At 57.1% G+C, this 22,238-nt stretch overlaps 1 protein-coding gene across 1 annotated transcript; it reads left to right on the forward strand.

The window, feature by feature from the left end:
* Window positions 1-1,762: 1,762 nt before the first annotated feature.
* KLHL17 (kelch like family member 17) lies at window positions 1,763-18,029 on the forward strand. Its single transcript, XM_065421233.1, has 11 exons — window positions 1,763-1,979; window positions 2,820-2,941; window positions 4,730-4,951; window positions 8,314-8,430; window positions 10,013-10,226; window positions 10,485-10,629; window positions 11,439-11,606; window positions 12,256-12,344; window positions 15,233-15,306; window positions 16,810-16,991; window positions 17,801-18,029. The coding sequence occupies exons 1-11, from the start codon at window positions 1,769-1,771 to the stop codon at window positions 18,027-18,029; spliced, it is 1,773 nt and encodes a 590-aa protein (XP_065277305.1). The 5' UTR covers window positions 1,763-1,768.
* The last annotated feature ends 4,209 nt before the right edge of the window (window positions 18,030-22,238 follow it).

The raw sequence follows: 22,238 nt of genomic DNA on the forward strand, positions 1-22,238 counted from the left end.
CAAAAAATCCAAAGTCATTTGCCAAAGAGAATTTCCAAAACCTTGACTGAGGCCGTGGTTGGTCTCCAGGACGATCCGTCTCCTTAGCTCTGCTGTAGCCAAACAGCAAGTTGTTGGGCTGGGCAAAAGAGAGAGAGAGAGAGAGAGAGAGAGTGTGTGTGTGTGTGTGTGTGTGTGTGTGTTCAAGTGTTCAAATCTATGAAGTCAGTCTAGCAGTGCTTAGTGTCTCTGAAGACCCAGGCAGCCCAGCGGGATCAAGCCGATGCAGGAAGCATTACCCGCCATAGGGAAAATTCTTCTCCCACACCTATATGGGCTATATGATTAACTGATGTGCTGTATTGTTATCCCAAATGGGCTCCTCTATATAAAGGGAGGTAACCTGGGGATGTTAGCCAGAGTACAAAGGACCCCCTCCTCAGCCGGATGTGGGAACAATAGGTCTGACCTACGTCTGAGTGTGTGGGCACCCCAGTTTGGTCCCCAGCAGAGTGTCAGGATATGAAAAGGCTGGGGGGCTCTGGGGTGGGGGTTGGACATGCACCGTACTGATTGGACAGACAGCATACGACATGCAGAGGGAAACGGAGCATTGGTCTTTATTCTTTTCAAAGAAATCTGAAGAATTTCAAAGGAGAGAGGGCTCCTTTCCCAAACTGGGTTGCAGGATGGCCCCAGGTTCTGCGGGAGAAGTGACCAGAAATCTAAAAGGACAGACTGACTATTTAAACTGCAACTGACTAGTATTAGTGCCATATTTTGAAAAGAGCAAAGAGCTTGTATCAGTGGAATGGAGTGGCAGCTTCTTCTCCAGCTGCATGGTGATGAATTATTTCTGTTGCCATAGACCAGGGTCCCCATTGTGCAAGGTGCTGTAGAAAAGCATAGTAAGACACAACTCCTGCCCCAAAGAGTTTACACTCTGAAGAGGCAACTGGTGGAGAGGGAAACTGAGGCACAGAAGAGGCAGTGATTTGTCGAAGGCCACCCAGAGCCAGGAATAGAACCCAGGTCCTCTGAGTCCCATGGACTATTTCATAATCTACAACACCGACACTGAGTATGATACTGGGAACATGGGGTATTTTTTTTTTTATCATTCAGTTTTTTAGTCTTGTGTTTATTTTAATATCCTGGGTCTTTTAATTAAGCTCTGTCTGACCAATGCAGAGCTGGCGTGCTATGGTAAAGGGAAAAGGTAGCAATGCAAGCTTAATGCTTACGCTGGTGTAGCTTGGAAATGTGCATTGTTAGACTGACCTGGATAAGATACCTGGCTATAACTTCAAGGAAAAGCTCCTGTGTATGTTTCTAGCCACGGCTCCAACAGAATATTGCCCTGATTTTAATTACACCCAGGGGGGTTATGTCCTGCCCTCAGTTGGACCATTGCAGGTGATGGGGTCTTTGTCCTGGTTGTCCACAGCTTTTGGCATTCCCATGGCATCTCAGTTCCTCTGTGGCATTGGATGCTTCTCTAGGGTGATTCTTGCTCATGAGAATTCACTGCAAAGTTTGGGGGCAGGAAGGCGTTTTCCTCCCTGTGGGGCCCATTGCAGGGGACCTGGTATGAGGGAAGCTCTCCTCCCGGGGTGGTTTTGAGCCGGCTTGTTCCGCTAGGGAGCCGGGGAGTGTATGGCTTGGTGGGAGCCTTGAGGAAGTGGCTGACTCTCAGTTGTTCCTCCTTCACTGACCTCCCTGGCTTTCCCCTGCAGTGACCCAGAAGGGGCCCAGCTGAGAACCGAGTGCCCGCCGTCGCCCTGCAGCCATGGAGGGCGGCATGCAGCTCCTCAACCGGGACGGCCACAGCATCTCCCACAATTCCAAGCGCCACTACCACGACGCCTTCGTGTGCATGAACCGCATGCGGCAGCGGGGCCTGCTGTGCGACATCGTGCTGCACGTGGGCACCAAGGAGATCAAGGCCCACAAGGTGGTGCTGGCCTCCTGCAGCCCCTACTTCCACGCCATGTTCACAAGCAAGTATCCAACTCTTCCCAGGAGCCCACCTTCTCCCCATTCCCTCTTGTCCTTCCCTGCGGGCCTGCAGAGCTCCAGACCACAAACCCCCTCCTTCTCCTGCTCTCTCGGACCTGCCTCTCAACCCACCTCCCACTCCTGCAGCAGCAAACCCTTCCCCCACTCAAACCCACTTCCCTCACCAGGCCTTCCGTCCCCAACCCGCCACAGATAAAAAGGCTGGAAGTTTGGGTTTCCAAAGACATCTCCTGCAGGCTGGGGGCCCCTGCCCCCTCTTGCTGACGCCAAGGGGAAATGGTGGTCAGTCCAGCAATGTGAACAGGGAGGGAGAGGGGAACGGGGCTTGGGGTCTAATCTAGACCTCACGTGGTCTTAACTAAGCTCCAGGCTTTTTAGTTTTTGATGACCTAGGAGCACGGGTGGTGGGGAATGTCAGAGCTGACGCTAGCCTGTCCGCAGCTCAATGTCTAGTTTTAAGACAAGGTGGAGAGAGGACTCCAGTTAACGGCAAGTGAGAGATGCCAGGAGGAAATTCTGAGAGAGGGGTGGAGGAACCTCTGATTTAAAGGCAAGGGAGAGGCCCCAAGGAATCGGTGAGCAGGGGTCTTCAATTAAAGCTGACACAGAGAAGCCCTAAGTAATCGGTGAGGGATCCCCAGGTAAAGGTGGGGGGGGGGGAGAAGCCCCTAGAATCGATGGCTGTGGGTCCCAGTAATATACCTGGGGAAACTGTTGCTCTGTTCAGAATCATTGGCTTGTTCCACGCACGGCCAAGACCGCCCTTAGGCTGTGTGCCTGTCCGGCTGGGCCTCACTGGAGTTTTACGTGTGTCCCCACAGATGAGATGAGCGAAAGCCGCCAGACCCATGTGACGCTTCACGACATAGACCCGCAGGCCCTGGATCAGCTGGTGCAATATGCCTACACTGCGGAGATCGTGGTGGGTGAAGGGAATGTGCAGGTAGGAGTCTCCCCCCCCCCCCCATCCCTCTGCCCTGCTGCCCTTCGGAGAGGACTAAAGACCCATCCTTAGGGACCTGATTCGTGACCTTCAAACTTTGGCACCAAGACAGTGCCTTGTGCCTGATTGTGGTTGTGGATGGGAATGGAGTTCCTCCTTTCCCTGAGCCCAGAGGCAAAGTGCTTGCGATTGCTTCAGCCTATCGCTCGTGCTGGGAACGGCTGCCCCAACAACTGGACCGAATACTGAGAGGCACTGAATGCTTACAGCTGTCACTGACTTCAGAGTGAGCTGCAGGTGCTTGTCCTCATCGTCCGCCCTTTGGTCTCTCTCCAGCTGCTTGGTCTGGAACCGAGCCTGTTTCAGCTTCTCCCTCTGGGTGGGGCTTTGGGGGAGTTTCTTTACAAGGGCTGGAAAAATCCTATTGTCCTGTAGCCCTGGGCAACCAAATAACAAAGCAACTGGGCTGAAGGTCAGTTGTCGTTCTCAGCCTTGGATCTGATGCTCCGGCCACTCCGGGCACTCAGAATCATGAAGTGCAGCTCAGGTCAGATCAGCCGCTTGACCGTGAGCGTGGGATGTGCCTTAGTGGAGACATCTAGCATAGGTGCAGCCTGGCCTACGTAGGCAGAACTGAAAAGTTAGTTTTCTACAAAATCTTGCACCAGCCTTTGTAGCTGTGTATGGGAGGTGGAGGGGGCTGCGACCCCTTACATTTTGCTACTCCTTGACATCAAACAAAATGACTGTCTTTTTTTCTTCTTCCCCCAATTCAAAAACACAAAGATCTTCGCAGCCCTCTCTTGCCAGGAATGAGTCTGTTTGTCTTTCGGAATGAAAAACGTGCAAAAGCTTTATATTAAATTTGAACTGATTTGGGGAAGGGGAGAAAATCCGAATCTCCATCAGCTTAGCCTTTTCTTTCAGACTCGCGTTTCCCCTCTGGTCCCTGAGTCTTCAGCTCTTTGTAACTGAATCACACAGCCCAGGGGCCTTCTCGGGAAAGAATAAGACAGCTGGCCACGGAACCTGTTGTTGTTGTTCTCGCTTGTTTCCAAATTCTGCTCCCTGGGCTGGCCTGACGTGACCCTCCTCTACCCCATCCCATGCCATATTCGTGAGGGTCTGCGAGGGATGGGGCGTCCCTCATGCAGCCTCACTCCAGCTTGGCACGAAGCGTAGAATTCGGGGCACTCATCTAAAATAGCCGGCAGCTGCTCTGTGGCTGCTGATTCATTTTATAGGGACCAAGCTGCTGGCGAGAAAGGATGGAGCTGTTTTTCGTGACACCCAGTGCCTGCCGGGGGAGGGACCCATTGCAGAGCTGCGGGTGGTTCAGCCCTGTGTTTGGGAGCTGTCACTCCACCCTGCCTCTTGTAAGGCCGGTTCCAGGCCCATTGAGGTTAATGGGAAGCTTTCCATAGGCACTTTTGCCTCTTGTCGCCTGGGGGGTGAAGGGCCCTCCTGCGTTCTGTATCTGAGAAAGCCGGCCAGCCACATACAGGTGCAAAGCCACCGAGGAAACTGTCCGAGAGTGGGTCAATGGGACTCTCTGTGGGATGTGCTTGGCCCACGGGCTGTACTCTGGATCCTAGATCTTAGCTGTTCTCCTAGTAACTGTATCCCAGGGCTCTCCCAGGCCAGGGCATCTCTTGACAGCTGGCCCTGTCTCTGTGGGGAAAGCATAGGTCCCTGCTTGAGGAGGAGGGGATGCTGGGGCTGTCTCCGTGGGAAGCAGTGATGGAAGTGGTGGGCTGCAGCCCCAGACACTTCGCTGTCTGCCCGCAGACGCTGCTTCCAGCCGCCAGCCTCCTTCAGCTCAACGGCGTGCGGGACGCCTGCTGCAAGTTCCTGCTGAGCCAGCTGGACCCGTCCAACTGCCTGGGCATCCGGGGCTTCGCCGACACGCACTCCTGCAGCGACCTGCTCAAGTCCGCCCACAAGTACGTCCTCCAGCACTTCGTGGAGGTGTCCAAGACGGAGGAGTTCATGCTGCTGCCGCTCAAGCAGGTAAGACCCCTCCCGAGGCCTCGTGTCTCTTGTCCGCACTGTGGCGCTGCTCCCACTGACTTTCTTCTCGGGGCGCAGAGCGCTGCATGACGCTTCATGCTAGCTGGGGCGTCCCACCGTGCCCACTAGCCCTGGTAGGTCACCTCTGCTTTGCCATGGTGTCTTCATCCCCTCTAGGTAGGACCTGGGGCCTAGTTCATGCATCTCAGCCCCCCCCCCCCCACACACACACACACACTCTCTGATTCAGACCCTAACCCACACAGAGCTGCTAGCCATGGAACAGGGTCTGCCAGGTGCTGGGGGGAGGGAGGGGATGTTGTGCTGGCAGGAGATGGCTGGGGTGTGTGTATAGGCGGGGAGGGAAGTGGATGGGGGCTGGTTTGTGTTACTCCATCCAGGCCTCGGCCTAGCACCCAGCACTGCCCGAGTTCCTCCAACGCCCCCGGAGGTCAGCGAGAGTCTGCGGATTGGGCCCGAAGAGAGGCTCAGAGCTGTTCTCCGTGGGGGGACGTGTGTCTCCAGGACTCCCAGGAGCTGGTGCTGGGAGGGAGCGGGCTCAGAGAGCAGGGAAGGGACTCCCAGGGGCTGTGCCCAGGCCACCTCTCGCGCAGGACTCTGCAGGGCCGCTGCCAGGAAGAGAGCGTGGCCCCCAAGAGCGGAGGAAGTGGGACATAAAGCAAGAAGGGTTAAGGCGGGTGCTGCCGTCTACCCCGCGGGCATCTCCGGAGCAGCCAGCGCCTGCCCGCTCTGTGGAAATACAGGCCGAGAAGAAAGAAGCGTGGCCACTGGGGAACCTGCCCACAAGCCGTTGCTGCTGCAGGCAGGGGCTGCTTCTCAGTGCAGGTAGCCACGATGTTTAATTTACAGCTTGGCTAATGGATCCTGCGGCTCCTGGCATGGGCCGGTGCGGCAGGCTTTGCGGGGGTGGGAGGGGGAGGATAGACCATGCCCCTGTTCCTCCCAGCAGCTGCTCAGCCCCCCCTTTGCCTCTCGCTCAGCGTGTGGATCACAGGCGTGTGTGCGCACACTCGTATCCCTCCCGCTGCAGGGAGGCTGTGTGGCTGGGAGCAGCCGGGGCTGCTGGTTCCCTCCCGTGACACGGGCAGGCTTGTCGGAGCTCGCTGAGGCTCATCAGAACCGGCAGTCACTGCCCCTGGGGAGGGGGCTGGCCACCTCAGCGCTCTCCTTTCACGGCTGGGGACACGGGGGGCAAAGCCCACAGGAGGGAGAGGAACATCTGGCCCTGGGGAGCAGCTTCGGATTCAAGCTGATGGGCAGTTCAGGAGGCGGCTGGGGTGTTTCCGGCCCTGGTACGAGGGGATTCTGCTTGGCCTAGCGCCTTGGAGTGTGACTGTTTCTAGCTCCCCCCCCCAGAGCCCTGCTCTTTGCCCACTACTCTGGCAGCACCTAATACCAGCTTTACAGTGAAACGTTTCAGGAAGGCAAACTCCTCTCAGGGCCGGGGGGTGGGGTGGGGGGTGATCCCAATGCAGATTTAACCCCTTAAAGTCCCTGTGGTAGCCGAGCTCTGTGGGTGAGCAAAGCATCTGGTGGGACCCTGCTCACCAGGACAGTCACTGTGGGGCTGAGGCTGGGGATTGAGCCATTCTGTGTTTCTCTCTGCCCTCTCCCCCCTTCAGGGCAGGGGTCTGTACCCAGGCATTACCCGTTCCTAGAGCTGTCGGCATGGCTGGAGCTGGGGGAGGGCTGATGCAGGCAGACTCCAACGCAAGAAAAGGGCCCAAGCGGGCCCCAGTGGGGACGCCCCAGAACACGTCTGCAGCGACTCGGATGCTTCCCACATCTCATCGCTGCTGGCCTGGCTTTGCCGCAGGGATGTCCCGTAGGATCACTCACCATCTCCCTCTGCGTATGGTGGGGGAGGGGAGCCATGCCATGAGCAACGACCTCATCGGTGCCCTCTGAACATCCCAGGGAGATGGTACCTCTAGGTGTGGAAACATCCCTGTCCCCTCCTCCTGCCACCCACGTGCAGTCAACTCCTACCCCTCCACCATGTAGTCTGGAGAAAGGGTTACATGGTGCACGGTAGGGGCCAGCCCTGCTCCCCCCAGAGGAGGAACTAAAGGGGACCTACTGGGTCCCCTGGCCCTCTTCCCCTGATTCCATAGCAGATCTGCAGCCCCTGCTGTCTGGAGTGCCTGGCCAGGGGATGCGCCAGCAAAGGGCACCCGCAGTGCATCACTGAGGGGCTGGTGGGAGCGGCAGCATGGCCCGGGTGGGGAGAGTGGGCAGAGCGGATGGTTTGCAGGGAACAGGTTCCGCTGGGCCCTGGGTCCAGCTGGTGAGGGAAGCTGGCCAGGCTAAGAGCCCAAGAGGGGTGGCTTGTCTGATAAAGCAGTATCTCCTCTATGAGGCCTGGTCAGGGCAGCGGGAGGAGCAGGGTCTCCTGCCAGGTGGGGAGGAAACGGAGAGGCTTGGAGATGGGCAAAGCCTGCACTGGCTGCCCTCTGAACAGGGGCCATCCCTTCTCTTCTTCCTGCCTCACCGGTCTCCTAGCAACTGCTCCAGAGAGCCTCACAGGTGTCTTCCCCCCGCCTTCTCCAAGCACCGGCGCTCAGAGCTTCCGCCAGGCAGAGTCTGCTGTCGGGAAAGCCCAGAAACGCCCCTCCAGGGGATGCTGAGCAGCCCGTGCAGTCCCCGGCTTTGCTTTGTTGGGTTATTTACTGCCCAGCGTGGCCCGGGCTTCCCCCTGGAGCTCTCGTCTTGCTATGAGCCCTCCTCAGTCAGCAGCAAGGAGAGCAGCCCAGCGGAGAGCTCGCCTTCCAAAGCCTGGCTCTGCCACTGGGGGCAGGGACCAGTTAGAGCTCGTGGGGCTCGTTCTCCTCTCGCACAGCGTAATTCAGGGGTGACTGGTGCGAGCTGCACCAGCGTAGGGGAGCAGGGAATCAGGCCCTGTCACTTGCCACGGTGCCTACACTGACAGTCCGGGCTTCCATTGCCCCTCCCGCCATCGGCGCGCATGCAAGCCCTAGCCAATCGGCGGGAGGGTTCAGCTGGAAGGCGGGTTGGCCTCGTTCTCCCCACTTTACAGATGTGGAAACTGAGGCACAGGCTTGGCCAAGGTCGCCCAGCAGGTCAGAGGCAGACCCAAGAATAGAACCCAGGAGTCCTGACTCTCTGCTCTTGCAGCCTCTCCGTTCCAGTACGCACACACCAGCCTTGCTCTACCCACAGGCTATGGAGGTGTGGTAAGGCTCCGAGTGTGCAGCTCTGCTGGTTCAGGTGTGTGTGTGTGTGTGTGTGTGTGTGTGTGCACGCGTGCGTCCATGTTCCCTGCCATACTCCCTCCCCATGACGAGTGACAGCTGAGCTGACCTTCCCTTTCGCCTCTGCAGGTGCTGGACCTCATCTCTAGCGACAGCCTCAACGTGCCATCCGAGGAGGAGGTGTACCGGGCCGTGCTGAGCTGGGTCAAACACGACGTGGACAGCAGGAGGCAGCACGTCCCCAGGGTAGGTGAGCTGGCTGGGAACGCAGATCATTGCAGGGGAGGGGGCTTTCACCAACTCTGAATGGATGTGGATTTGGCCTGGTCTAAAGGCTCCTGGAGACCACCCCCCACCCCTTGCAAATTCCTATTTCCCTCTCCCCTTGGGAACTCCAGCCTGCAGGCTGTGAGATCAGACAGGGTTGGGGGGAACCAAAGAAAAGTCTCAAGTCTAACCACCTCAAGGCCAAATTCTGCTCTGTCCCCCGGTGGCGTTTTACTGGTATAACTGAGATGAGTTCGTTTCCAGCATGGTGCGATCTGAAAGCCTTTGCTGCCATTGGCTGTCTCTAGGCACTGGCCCAGGTCTGGTCTGACAGGAGCTTGGGTTCCCAAGGCTATAGCACCTGGCTCCTTCCGATGCACTGGGGCATGCATTGTACCCCGCTGCAAATGGAGGCTCATGCTGCCTTACGCAGAGCTAGAAGGCAGGGGTTTGAATCCTATGAATGTCCACGTCCTAGCTTCCCTAGCACCTCACAGTCACATTGTATCCTCCCGACATCCTTGTGAGTTTGGGACGTGTTATCCCCATCTTACAGAGGGGGAGCTGAAACTGGGTAGGTTGAGTGACTGCCTGAGGTCACACAGGGAATCTGCAGGAGAGCCTGGATTAGAACCCAGGTTGCCTTAGTCCCAGTCCTGTGCCCTGTCATTAGACTATCTTCCTCCATATGTAGAGAAATGTGACCATACTTGGGATTTCTTTAGTTCCTATCCCACATCAGAGGATCTCTAAAACCCACAAAATCCCCTACCATGTGATAAGGCCGGTGCTATGACCCCATTTTACAGACTGAGGCACAGAGGGGCAGCGACGTGCCCACGGTCACATGAGGAATCCGTGGCAGAGCTCGGGCTTCAGTAGGGCAGCAGGGCTGTCGGGAGGGTGACTGGTCTGTCCGGTAGACTTTGCTCTCTAGAGCTGGGTTTTCAGGATTGCTCTGAAAAGCCAAACTTGGCAAGTCTGCAATGGCTTAGGCTGGATTTTCCTTTATCTAGTGCTCTGATCTCTGTGTCTGTGACTGGGAGCAAATTAACCACAGGCCTGTCACCTGCCTAAGCAAAACAGTAACAGGAATAACAAAACCTTTTCCTACAGGGATTCTTTCCCAGCATAGCCCTAGCTCTGTATGAGTCTTGCGTGCCCTCTTGTGGATACCTGTGGCATTGCACGTATGAATATTGGCACCCATTAATCAACCCAGAGAAAAATGCCTCCGTGTGTACCCTGGCAACCTTTCCGTTTGTTCTGGGAGCTTTGCTACCAGGCCTGCTAAGAAACTAGCTGCGAGCCTGCAAAGAATGCTGGGAAATGATATGCAAATAGGAGTATATGCATCCCAAGATGTACTCGGCAGGCATATGCTGGGGGGCAGCCTGCCCTCCCTTCCACTAGGAGGACGATGAGGTGGCAGGAGGGGGATCCAGTCCAGTCAAGGTCCCAAGGCTTTTGGGGTTGGTAAGGGAGCCCTCTCTAATCTTCACCCCAACCCGTCTCTGTTCCACCGACTCAGCACTGTCCCTCCCCTCCCTCCACCCTGCAGCTCATGAAGTGCGTCCGGCTGCCCCTGCTGAGCCGGGACTTCCTGATGAGCAACGTGGACACGGAGCTCCTGGTCCGGCACCACTCGGAGTGCAAGGACCTGCTGATCGAGGCCCTCAAGTACCACCTCATGCCGGAGCAGAGAGGGGTCCTCGGCAACAGCAGGACCCGGCCCCGGCGGTGCGAGGGGGCCAGCACCGTGCTCTTCGCCGTGGGTAAGGGACAGCCAGGCCGGGGGGGCTGAATACGGTGCCTGCTGTGCAGCCTGGGGGAGGAGCCCATCACCTGCCTCCCATGGGGCATCTGTCCCACCCTCGGGGAAGGGGCTGCAGGCAGGGCCTGTCACTGGGATGTTGGGCAGAGCTGGGGGGCAGAGAGGGGTATGTCCATGGCTTCCCCCTGCTCAATGACTCCCTGGAAACTCCAGGGGTCCTGCCCTTCACTCGCTCTGCTTGTGACCCCCCCCCATGCAGGTGGGGGGAGCCTATTCGCCATCCACGGAGACTGCGAAGCCTATGACACGCGGACGGATCGGTGGCACATGGTGGCCTCCATGTCGACCCGGAGGGCCAGGGTGGGCGTGGCTGCCATCGGAAACAAGCTGTACGCGGTGGGCGGGTAAGGAGGGGAGCAGATCACTGAGCTGGGCGGAGAGGGGAATGGCAGCACTGGGGTGGGACCCCTCTGGATTCGGGTCAGAGAACAAAGGCTGGGCCCAGGGGGCATTTCTGCCCCCAGCTGTGTCGGGGGTCTGGCTGGCCCAGGGAAGTGGGAACGGGAAACGTCGCTGGTTCAAACCCAGCCCGGAGGAGCAGCGACTGGAAGCCATTCCACTGCCCACAGCTGCTCAGTGGAGTGAGTTTGCTGGGTCTCTGTGCAGTGGCAGCCTGGCCGCTAACTGACCCCATTTGTTCACGGCCCCAGCGGAGGGGACCGAGGCTGCTCTCGCCTGTGGGTGCATTTCTCCCCCTGCTCAGTTAGGGCTGAGGCAGCTGGCAAGGGAAGCTTGCCCTGCTAATGTCATGCCACCTCAGGGACATGTTCAATGCACAGTAACTGCCTGGCTCAGCTGCGACCCAGGCCCCCGGCCCTCTCAGCCTGTCCCGTAAATTCACACAGACTCGGTCAGGCGGCTGGGAACCCCCCGGGGGCTGCATCGTCCCTGCAGGGGGTGAGAAGGGCAGGCGGGCGGAGCGGGTTTGGAACACGGGGAGCGAACCCGCCAGAAATGCAGCGACTAGCTGACGCTCTGCATGGGCCTGATTGCCGGCAAGAGCTGGGCGAGGGAGAAGAGCGCGGCCCGCGTCTGGACTGGGCATCAACCTGAGGCTAAGCTGTGCTCAGCCCAAGGGCTTGGGTGGAGTCCCGGCTCCCAGCCCTGCCGCTTGGGTTCCCCACCCTTCCAACGCTCTCCCATCCCCCTGCAGTTACGACGGGACCTCCGACCTGGCCACAGTGGAGTCGTACGACCCAGTTACCAACTCCTGGCAGCCGGAGGTGTCCATGGGCACCAGGCGCAGCTGTCTGGGGGTGGCGGCGCTTCACGGGCTCCTCTACGCAGCGGGGGGATATGACGGGGCCTCCTGTCTGAACAGGTAGGGGGATTTCCTGGGTCCGTGCCCCCCTGGGCTGCTGAGACACCCCGGCTGTCCCCAAGGTCTGCTCCGGGGGGGCAGGCCATGCGTAGCCTAGGTTTCCTGGAGGCCTGATGGCTCATCGGCAGCCAAAGGGACCCAAGGCTCGTGGGGCCGCCGGGCTGGGATCCCCTCTCCGTTTGCAGCAGGGTCCTGTGTGGGTGTCTCTAACCCTGACCCCATCCTAGTTCCCTGGCCCTCCAGGAAAGACCAACCTGCCCTTTGGCCCGTGAACTCCATCGGCCCATTCATCTGGCACCCCTGGGTCCTCCTGAAGCTCCGCGCAGCCTCGTCCAGTCTGGACAAGTACGTGGCGTGTCCGCTGCAAATACGGCCCCCTCTTCTCCATCCCTGGTGGAGACGTGAACCCCACTGGTCCTGGCCCTGCCCCTCGGAGGCCCCTGGTCTTAACCCTGATGACAAGATGGGGAAACGGCCCTTTGTTCCTGCCCTCTGGCTCCCATCCCTGAGGCGGTTTCTGATCCATGGCAGCTCTTTGCCTCACTCCGGCGCCCCTTGGTGTCCTTGGTCACCTCTCAGGGCTGCATCAGAGGGTTTCCCCAGAGACCCTCCAGTGTTGCTAATGTTCCTGTGTCTCTGCCTGCCGCAGCGCCGAGCGGTACGACCCCCTGACGGGCACCTGGACCTCGATCGCCGCCATGAGCACCAGGAGGCGATACGTCCGGGTGGCAACACTAGGTAGGGCACTAGCGCGGTGGAATCTGCCTGGCTCTCCCAGGCTCTGTCACCTCTCGCCCCCTCCTCTGTCTAGTCCTGCACATTGCTTCCCATCAGCTGCAGCCCCACTCTCGGACTGCTGCCTGTGACAGGCCACCGCGCGTTGCTGGGACCCACACTGACTGCGCGCCAGGAGCCAAAGGGCACTGCCTACCGGGCACAGAATGGAGCAGGTTTGCAGCTCTGCTCCATGCACAGGAAGGAGGGTGGAGTTAATGCCCTACAGCGGGACTGGGGAGAAAGGGGGTCAGTTCCCAGCTCTGCCAGAGCCCCCCTGTGTGACCGAGGGCAAGTCATTTAATTTACTTATAGGCTAAACAGACCAGATGATCTGGGGCAGGGACTGTCTCTTACTGCGTGTATTGGACTACCACAGGTTTCTTGGTTGGGGCCTCTAGGTCGGTGCTACTCTAATAATGGTAACGGGCTACAGATCTTAGCAAGCTTTGCTCCAAGTCAGGCCATCTCTCTGCATCCACCTAGGGGTTCTGGGCTCAAGGTGGGACACTGGATATTGGAAACATTGGAGTCCATGGGCTGTGCCTTCGTGTCAACCTATGGCGAGAGTTGGGGAGGTGTAGCGGGGGCTGTGAAATGGCATAGCCCAAACCAGATGGCCCAACTGAATGCGAGTAGCATTGTTCTCTTGAAAATAACATTTGGTGCAAAGACCAGTAACTGGCTGGGTTTGGAAGGGTTTTGTCAAAAACACTCCCTGCAGCCTAGGAAAAAGGTGATTTTTCTAGAGCAGCAAAATTCTTAGCGGCTTGATGACCCGACAGGGAGTGGGTGCTTCGTTGATCTAAAGAAATTTAATAATAACCCTCGTCCAGATACGGCCGGCTTTTAGTGGTCAAAATAACATAACAACAGTGGTCTGATATGATATGTACCTTTCCGTTGAAATGTCTCCCTATACGCACGCTGAGCCTTGTAATGGGACGCTGGGCCTTTCCCCACAAGGTCAAAAGTACCAACATTTTGCACATGCCTAGCGTAGATTTGAGTGCTTTGCAAAAGCAGACCAGCATCACAATCGCTATTTGATGGATGAGGAAACTGAGGCACCCAGGGGTGGGGGGAAATGACTTCCCAGGGTCACCCAGAGAACCCATCACAATCGGGGATGCAGCCCAGTCTCTGACTTTCACTCTGGACCCCATCCTCCCTTGCTTCACCTCCAGGCCAGAGCAATCCTGCCTGGGAAGTCCGGCAGCTGGCCAGTGACCCGTGTGGAATGAGGTGTGGTCACAGCTGGTTCCCCTCGCTTCCTGAGGGGACCACTCCATGTGGGAAGCTGGCAGTGGGGAGGCAGTGTGCCCTAAAGCAGTGTTTCTCAATCTTTGTGATACCAGGGACCAGCTTGTGCCTTCCTAAACTGTCAGGGAGATCTCCAGGACCAGCGCTGGTCCACAGACTGGTGGTTGAGAAACACTGGCCTAGAGCAGAGGTTCTCACACTCTAGGCGCAGAACATATTTTGGGGGTGGGGGTGAGAAGTTTTAGGAAAAAGAAACTTCCTGCGCACACCTTACCCCCAGCAACGAATAACTAGCAACGCCGATTCCTCCAGACGTGTCACGTCCTCAGCTGGCGCTGCGCATTTTGACGGATTTCTGTGACGCTTGCCTAGCATTATACGAAGGCGTTGTCATCTATACGTTAATCCGTTTGTTACACACTTCATTGGACGCCCGGACCACAATGGCCCTTTTGCTTTTGCTCTAGTTACAATGGCTCGTTGGCTCGTTTGTGCAACAGAAAAAATAAACCTCGAATGAGACGCTGAAACTGATTCAAGTGATGTACCTGTGTGGCGGGGGGGAAGGGGAGGGCATAAACGACGACAGACACAAAGAGCAAATAATTTTTAGAACCACTGGCCTAGAGGATGGAGCATTGGACTGAGCTTGGGAGACCACGGTATTATTCCCAACTCTGTCACTGGCCTGCTGGGTGACCTTGGGCAAGTCACTTCACTGCTCCGTGCCTCAGTATTCCCCATCTGTGAAATGGGGATAATCCCATACTGTCCTCCTTTGTAAAGCGCTTTGAGAGCTAGGGATGATCTATGTAAGAGCTACGGGTTATTCTGTGGATAAACAGAGAGCACCGCCGTACAGGGCGAGCTGGGCGGTGATAATCACCCGTGCACAAATCAGTCTCTAATTGGCCCGGCGCATTCACCATGGCGCGTGTCAGTGCTGCCAATGGCACCAGCTGTGGGAGCAGCTCCTCGCTGTGCTGGGTTCTGTGCTGCACGTACATTAATCCCCTCTCGTCTCTGCTCTTTCGCTTACTCCGTGCTGACTCAGTGGTTCCTTCGCACGCGCTCGCTCCTTCTCTCCCCGTGGTGTGCTCTCTGCCTGGCGCTGCGTTATGGATCAGCCCCCGCGGCAACCTGCTGCTCCTGCCGCCGCTGCCTCGCTGGCTAAAAATAAAGCTTAATTGTGGCGGCGGGAAGCGCTCGCACGGCCCGTAATGAGCCGGTCGGGGGCGGCTGCAGGCGAGCAAGCTCCCCAGGCTGCTCTCTCGGCACGGAGCCCTCGCTGCGCAGGAGAGAAATGGCCTGATGAATATTTAACGACTCCCCGCGCCAGATGCGGCCCCCATACAGCAGAGGCTTGGCGGGGGAGAGGGGGAAGCTGCATGAGCTGCTCTGTGAGCACATCCTCCCCGGGGGGGGGGTCCTGCTACTTGGTGTAGGTTTGCCTGTCGGCTGCTCTGCCACTCCCTTGCATTCCTGGCTGCCCAGACCCGCGGCACGTAAGGCCGGGATCCATCCCGGCCGGTAACACGGCCCTCGTGGAGGGCTCCACGGCTGACTCTGTGCATGACGGTGTTTTGCAGATGGCAATCTCTACGCTGTCGGGGGATATGACAGCTCATCCCACTTAGCCACGGTGGAGAAGTACGAGCCGCAGGTAAAGGCAAGCGAGCGCAATTAACGCTTTCCTTCCCGTCCCTTCTCTGAAAAGGACCCTGTGGCCAAGCCCTCTAGAAAGTGAACAGAGGAAAACACAACAGGGGGCTACAGAAATGACTAAGCGCTACAGAACCTAACAGCGCGAGATCCTCTCGGGGGGCGGGGGGTTAAACCATCCTAGCTGTCTATCGCCCTGTAGGTCCGTTAACAATTCTCTGTTCAATTCTCAAGATCCCTTCCACCTGGGGTGGGGGTCTCATGGTGGACCCCTCCCCCTTTCCCAGCACGTGCAGCTGTGTTGCCACCTTGTGTGCGGCCATTATTGCAAGCTGACAAGCTCCAGCAGACCGCTGTGGGCTCATGGGTGTGGTAGGCTCCCCTACAAAGGCTTGGCTCAGGAAAAAGAGGGTCAGAAACAAGGTTCTGAACGGAGCCCCTAACTGTGGGGCCTCCGCTGGGACTCCCCGACAGAGCCGTAGAAATAGACACAGCTACCCGCATGGCCACTTTGGGGCTCTGTCCTGGAGCTGATGGGCAGCTCGAGCTCCCGATAGTTAAGCCAAATTTTAGGGACCCGGAGACCAGGGTCCTGTTGTTAACAGCTGAAGTTGCTTGAACCTGCCGGCAGAGGTCTCTTTAAAATAAATAGAGGTGTGAATTCTCTGGGGTTTAAACATTTTTTTTTTCTTCTTGATTTTAAAGCAGTTTTGTGTTTGATGCTTTAGGAAAGGAGGGTGCCCGTAAAACTGAGCACAGAGTTGGGCTGATAATGTTTGTAAGCTTCTCATGCAGGGGGGGCAGAGAGAGACATATGTATTCGTGTTAGTGAACAAAGAGTAATTGCTGGATCTAGCTGCATTGGGGTGGAACGGTGCAGCCTAGAAAACCATTTCCTGGAGAACTCCCCTCCTGCCCTCTCCTTGGGGGGCCTTTGTGTTCCCTCAAAAGCCTCTTCCATCACCTCTGCCCTTTATCTGATAACAGCAGGCAGGATGGCTGACGGCTGACTAATTTAACCTGCTGCAACCAAGGTCAGATTTTCCGCCGGGGTCATCAGAACTTGCTTTAATAATATATGGAGCTATACCTATCTCATAGAGCTGGAAGGGACCCTGAAAGGTCATCAAGTCCAGCCCCCTACCTTCACTAGCAGGACCAAGTACTGATTTTGCCCCAGCTCCCTAAGTGGCCCCCTCAAGGATTGAACTCACAACCCTGGGTTTAGTAGGCCAATGCTCAAACCACTGAGCTATCTTTAGCTGCTGACTCTTTGGTGCCCCCTGCTGGAATGTGGGTGGTGGGTCCTACAGGGGTCCTTCCTCCTGGAGGGCTGTCGTGTTAAGAGCCTGCGAACGGGGAGCAGAGCAGAGAGAGCAGGGTCTGGAGTGTGACCGGACGGTGGTGTCGCCATTGAACAGCTGGGGTGGGAGGATAATCACCCGCGGGTATTGCTCGCTAACCCAGATGTGCTCTCATGGGCGCTTCTCCCCTTTCCTCCAAGATCAACACATGGACCCCAATCGCCAACATGCTGAGCCGCCGGAGCAGCGCCGGTGTGGCCGTGCTGGAAGGGATGCTCTACGTGGCCGGCGGCAACGACGGCACCAGCTGCCTTAACTCCGTGGAGCGCTACAACCCGAAAACCAACACCTGGGAGAGCGTGGCCCCCATGAACATTCGGAGGTAGGGATCCCCCCCGTTCTCCAGCTCCCATCTAAACTGGGGAGTTGGGGAGACCGGTCCGAGGCGGACCCAGGCTGTGCTCCAGTCTGTCACACCGGCCATGGGGATTTCTTGGGTTGGAGAGAACCATCACCCACTGGACCATGTCATTCTGCAGCCATCAAGGTGCAGCAATGGCCAGGCATAGCTTGGCCGACCGAGCAAGCTGGCCTGCTGTCACTGCAGCCGGGAAGCTCTCCGCTGGGAGGTCAGGGACCTCCATGCTGCGTGCTCACCTGTCAATGCTGTGCGAGCAGCAGTGCCTGTTGCATGAACCACGTAGGCGTGAGCAAGCGGGGGCAGCCTGCAGAGTCTTTGCCGCCCTAACAATCCTACATGGGCATAAATGATTCCCGACTTACCGCTCGCCAATCCCTAATACAGGAAGCACATGGCCTTTGACATGGTCACTGGGGGAGTATCTCGGCCTTCTAAACATAGGTATTTGGCACTTCCTGCAGCTAGCAGAGGGATCACCTTCAAATAATGTAATTTAGGAGCCTAAATTACGGACCAAACTGTGGTTAGAACCAGGGGCTGGGAACCAGGACTCCTGGGTTCTATTTCTGGCTTTCCCACTGACTCCCTACGAGACCCTGGGCAAATCACTTAGGCCAAAAGGCTCTGCTGATTTTGATGCGTCCCTTTTCGGGTCCCCAACTCCTGCCTGCCTTCCGGAGGGCCGAGCCCCCACAACCCTGGTCGGGGATCTGCCGAGGGACATCCAAAGCCTGGCTCATTAATGCCGTCCTCTGTGCTGTCGCTTGCAGGAGCACCCACGACCTGGTGGCCATGGACGGGTGGCTGTACGCGGTGGGTGGGAACGACGGGAGCTCCAGCCTCAACTCCATCGAGAAGTACAACCCCCGCACCAACAAGTGGGTGGCGGCCTCGTGCATGTTCACGCGGCGGAGCAGCGTGGGGGTGGCGGTGCTGGAACTGCTCAACTTCCCGCCCCCCTCCTCGCCCACCCTCTCCGTGTCCTCGACGAGCCTTTGACAAAGAATCCAGTCGTACCTTACCTCCAGGGGGCACCAGCGTATGGAGGAGCGCAAGGCCACCCTGGCCTGACCCCTGTAGCAGCCAGTCTCTGTAGACCGGAGTGGGGGGGTCCTGGCTGCTGCCTCCAGCCCCGGCCCACTGCAATTCCGCGGGCCCCTCGGGGGCTCTGCCTCTCTTGGTGCACACTTCAGATCAGCGTGCTGAGAGTCAGAACGGCACTTTCCATTCAAGAGTCCCCTCTGCCGGCGTGTACGGCGGGGGGAGCTCTTGGCTCCATCCACAAACCTGCCCATGACTCAACTGACTTCTGGGGCCGGCCAGGCCCAGCCGAAACCATTGCTGCTTTTAAGATTTACCATGCCCCAACATGTGCTGCACGCTGGACAGCCACGCGAGGAAGGATCCAGGCGGACGGGAGCGCCGGGGGTGGGTGACTCACGCGTATGGTGCTTCTCCAGGAAACCGCTGAATGTACCACCGCTCCTCGGAATGCTACCTTAGCCAAACTCTCTGTACTGAGCCTCCAGCGCACTGTTAATGCCTCCGAGACCGGCGCACGGGTGTCTGATCGATGCCTTAAAAACCGCAGCTGGGGGATGCGGCGGGAAGAAGGCCACAAAACTCTGTGGAGCATCCCGAGCCTTCCGGCATCTCCATCCTCTGCTGACCCCGTCCCGCTCGCTGTCAATCCCGATTTGCCATCGCTACGGAGGTTCCCAGCCGGCCAGATGGATTTAACGAGCTCACCGGCTCGGGGGCAGTCGCCGTCCCACTGTTACAAATTACTGCGCTGCCGCCCGCTGCACACGTGTCTGTGTCATTGTGTTAACCCGGCGGCTGGGAACAATCCAGCCTACACGTTGCTTCCCTGTCCACAAAGAAGGATCTAGGCTTGGGCCAGGCCCTTGGTTCCCTATAACAGTACGACCCGGCAGGTGGCACAGGCCGCAGGGTCGCACTGTGTTATTTATTTAATGTGTCTGCCATTTGTATTTATGATGCTAATCTTTTAATTTTGATTCTTATTAACTTTATTATTTTTTTAAATTATTCTGGAGTTCCCCACCCCATCCCGTTCTCTCCGCCGACGTGGGAAGGGATGAGAGGAACGAGCCAGCGGCATTTTTTTAAATGATCTATTGGACAATGCCTATGGCCTAGAAGTAAGTGTGTGAGAGAGGCCATATGTACAGTGAAACCAGCACAGAAGGGACCATTTGCAGCTAGCAACTCCCTGTCTTAAACTACCACTCAAACGGTTGAATCATCTTGTACTGTAATGCTCACGGTTGGCCGTATAGACCCACCTGTACCACAGAACTTCCTGAGTGGTGGCTTAAGATGTGTTTCACTGCATATGCCATGTTGTGTGTGTGGTTTGCATGAAGACAGGTTAACAGGTGTTCCCCATGGTGCATAGGAATGGCTAAACCACTGATACCTCAATAGCACTGGGAGGATGTTCTGTGACTTTCTTTCTTTCTTTCTTTCTTTCTTCCCTTGATTCTCTCTCCTCCCCACTTCATCATCCTTTAGATTCCACTTGTGAAAATACTCGCTGACGTATGTCTCCGGAAGTGACTGGAGATTTTTTGGTGCCCAGGTTGAGACACTTTAGAAAGGGCCAGTTTTTCCCCCAAGACGCATACTTTGCATGTTAAACAGGCCCAGCTCCAGAGCCTGAAGTTGGGCACCCAAAATCACTGGCTGCTCTCCCCGCCCTCTACCCAAAGACATGTTCTCGGCTTTTCGGGCCGAACTAGGCTTTTAAATCTATTTTAAATCTTTTCATTCCTTTCTCCTTTGCCAAGTCCCTGAAGCAGCCAGCCGCAGTTCAACGGCTGTCACATTCCTGTATGCGGCCGACGATGCCCTTTTGACATCCCGACGCCCCTGAGCCCGCGATTGAAATGAGCTCCCTATTAGCACGGCAAGAGCGTCGACCTATTTCGTGGCCACTGTTTTGGGTTAACTAGGTCACAAGACGCCGTCTCACCCAAAGTAGTGGTACAGTCGTGTGTGTGTGTATGTCTGTGTCTGTGTGCACGCCACCTCTTGCTCCCTTGCTCCCTTCCAAGGAGGCAGAAGAGAATCCTAGGGAGGGAGCCCAAGAGGCGAGCCTAGAGCTCCATGGGCATTTCAGAGCTGCAGACTTGGCAGAAGTCCTGGGGTTTCTGCTGTGGCCCATGAGTAGGGCAGAGGAAGTGAGGGCACCATAGGCCAGTCTCTTCCCCACCCCCTGGGAGGGAACCAGCTAGCGCCAGAGGAAGGGAAGTGGAGGGGCCAGGAAGACATTGTTGAGGGAAGGAAGTAGATCTCGGTTAATCCAGTAGCTGCCGGTTTGAAAGCAATGGCCCCATCCCCTCCAGCTGGCGCTAGCAATACTGCGGCGTGACGGGGACGCTGCTGCTAAGTACTGTACTCATCTGAATCAGGGGGGCTTGGAGCTGAGAGGATAGGCTGGTGGGGCAGGGAGCAGCGCCTCAGGTGTGGAGGGTGCAGTCGCTCTACCCCAGTTGTGATGCAGTTCCGACCCAATGGAGTCTTTGCTGGACATGGAAAAAGCCGTGGCCCAGGTTGGAAAAGCAGCCTGCAGGGGGCGACAGCGCTGGTGCAGGGTGCCTGCCACTGGCACAAGGAGTGACAATCCAGGGCTGGAACGTGTGTGTGTGTGTGAGAGAGAGAGAGAGAGATTTGAGTGGGCAGGGGCGCTGTTAACTGTTCGTTTCTCGTCCCGTTTGACGTCGTGGGCTCTGACTAACACACAGCATTGTTAATAAGACAACGGCCGCGGGGAGGTATTCCCGGCAGGGCAGCGTCGCTGAACGGCAGGCTCCCTTCTGGGGGGCACAAGGCTGAGCGGCAGCATGGGTTGCCGTGTGTCGCCCAGGGAGCATGTCCTGCTGCCCCACTGGAGCCTGCCCCAAGGTCGGGTGGGGAAGGGGATTCTCTAGTCCCATCCTGGCGGAGGGATACGCTTGGCCTAGCTGAGAGGCGACTGATTCTCCCCCCTGTCCAAATGTCATTTTTATTTATGTCAGTTGTGATTTATTTATGAGGAATTCTCTGTTCGTTTTTTTTCTCGATTTTTGCACTACACCAGGGGGAGGGAAACAAGCAATACAAGCCAATGTGTAAAATAAAGAGGTTTTCTTGACTACTGGATCCTGCCCCATCAGCCACTTATTGCTCTTCTTCACCTTGCTTCCTATTCCCAGCTAGGTTTTGCTAAGGGGGAAAACTGAGCCAGGGAAGCGAGTCACCCAAGTGCTTGGCAAGGTGGAGCAGGTTGCTCAGTTTTGGAGGCGCTGAGGCTAGAACTTGGGAATTCCTGGGCCTCTGCTTAGAACACGCCACCCTTTGACCCTCCCGCAGGCTCCAATGTGAACGGAGCCGCTGTGGATGTCTGCAGCCAGGACTGCCCTGGACTCACCATTGCAAATGTCACCCCAGGGCCTGGGCCAGCGTTGCACCTACTCAGTGAGGTGAACTCAGCATAAGCCAGAACACGCTCTATCCATCTCCCCAGCCAGTGTATATGGGTGTGGGAGTCACATGAGCCCAGGGCATAGGGCGGCTGCCCTGATGATATTTGCACCTTGGTACGCAGAGTCCAGGTGCTCTAAGGGAGCAGCTTGGCTGGCCCAAGACCCCTTGTTCATTGTCGTACTTGCCCCTCGCCCCACTCCTCAGCTAGGGCTGTTCGTGGGCTGCTTACGATGGCAGGTTGGCATGACTCTGCTCTGATTTAATCGTAGAAAAGTGGCCCTTTCCCATGCCCCAGAAGAGGGTCCCACAACACCTGCCTCTTCAACGTCCCACCAGGGGTGCGCTGCGACTGGCCACGAGCGTCGGCTAGAGGTGCAGAAAAACACCATTGGGGCCGAGTAGTGCAAATTCGAGGGGCTTTAATCTGCTGATTTACACCTCTCCCTGTGGCTGAAGGCTAGTCTAGCACTAGCCCCCCTGCGAGTCCCCAGCCCCAGAGCTGCTGACAGCTGTTGCCCCGGAGTGGAAATGAGAAGCAGACGAGAAACATCCCGCTTTCACCTAGGAATGTCTCGGGGGTCCTGCCTAGAGGCAGGAGTGGCTGGTTGGCTCAGCTGAGCAGCAGGGGAAGCCTGCTACAGATCAGAGCCGCCCTCGCCAGCTGCACTCAGTCACTGCAGCCTAGGGGGAAATGCTGAGCTCCTTTCGCAGGAGGGG

This window comes from Emys orbicularis, chromosome 22 (genome assembly GCF_028017835.1).
Source record: "Emys orbicularis isolate rEmyOrb1 chromosome 22, rEmyOrb1.hap1, whole genome shotgun sequence".
In the NCBI taxonomy this organism is placed as follows: Eukaryota; Metazoa; Chordata; order Testudines; family Emydidae; genus Emys; species Emys orbicularis.

What these genes read in the sequence shown, in the direction of transcription:
- KLHL17 (XM_065421233.1), top strand. Translation starts at nt 1,769, where the DNA reads ATGGAGGGCGGCATGCAGCTCCTCAACCGGGACGGCCACAGCATCTCC. An exon ending in CTTCCACGCCATGTTCACAA is followed by an intron (nt 1,980 to 2,819) that starts GCAAGTATCCAA and finishes GTGTCCCCACAG; the next exon opens with ATGAGATGAGCGAAAGCCGC. An exon ending in AAGCTGTACGCGGTGGGCGG is followed by an intron (nt 10,630 to 11,438) that starts GTAAGGAGGGGA and finishes ATCCCCCTGCAG; the next exon opens with TTACGACGGGACCTCCGACC.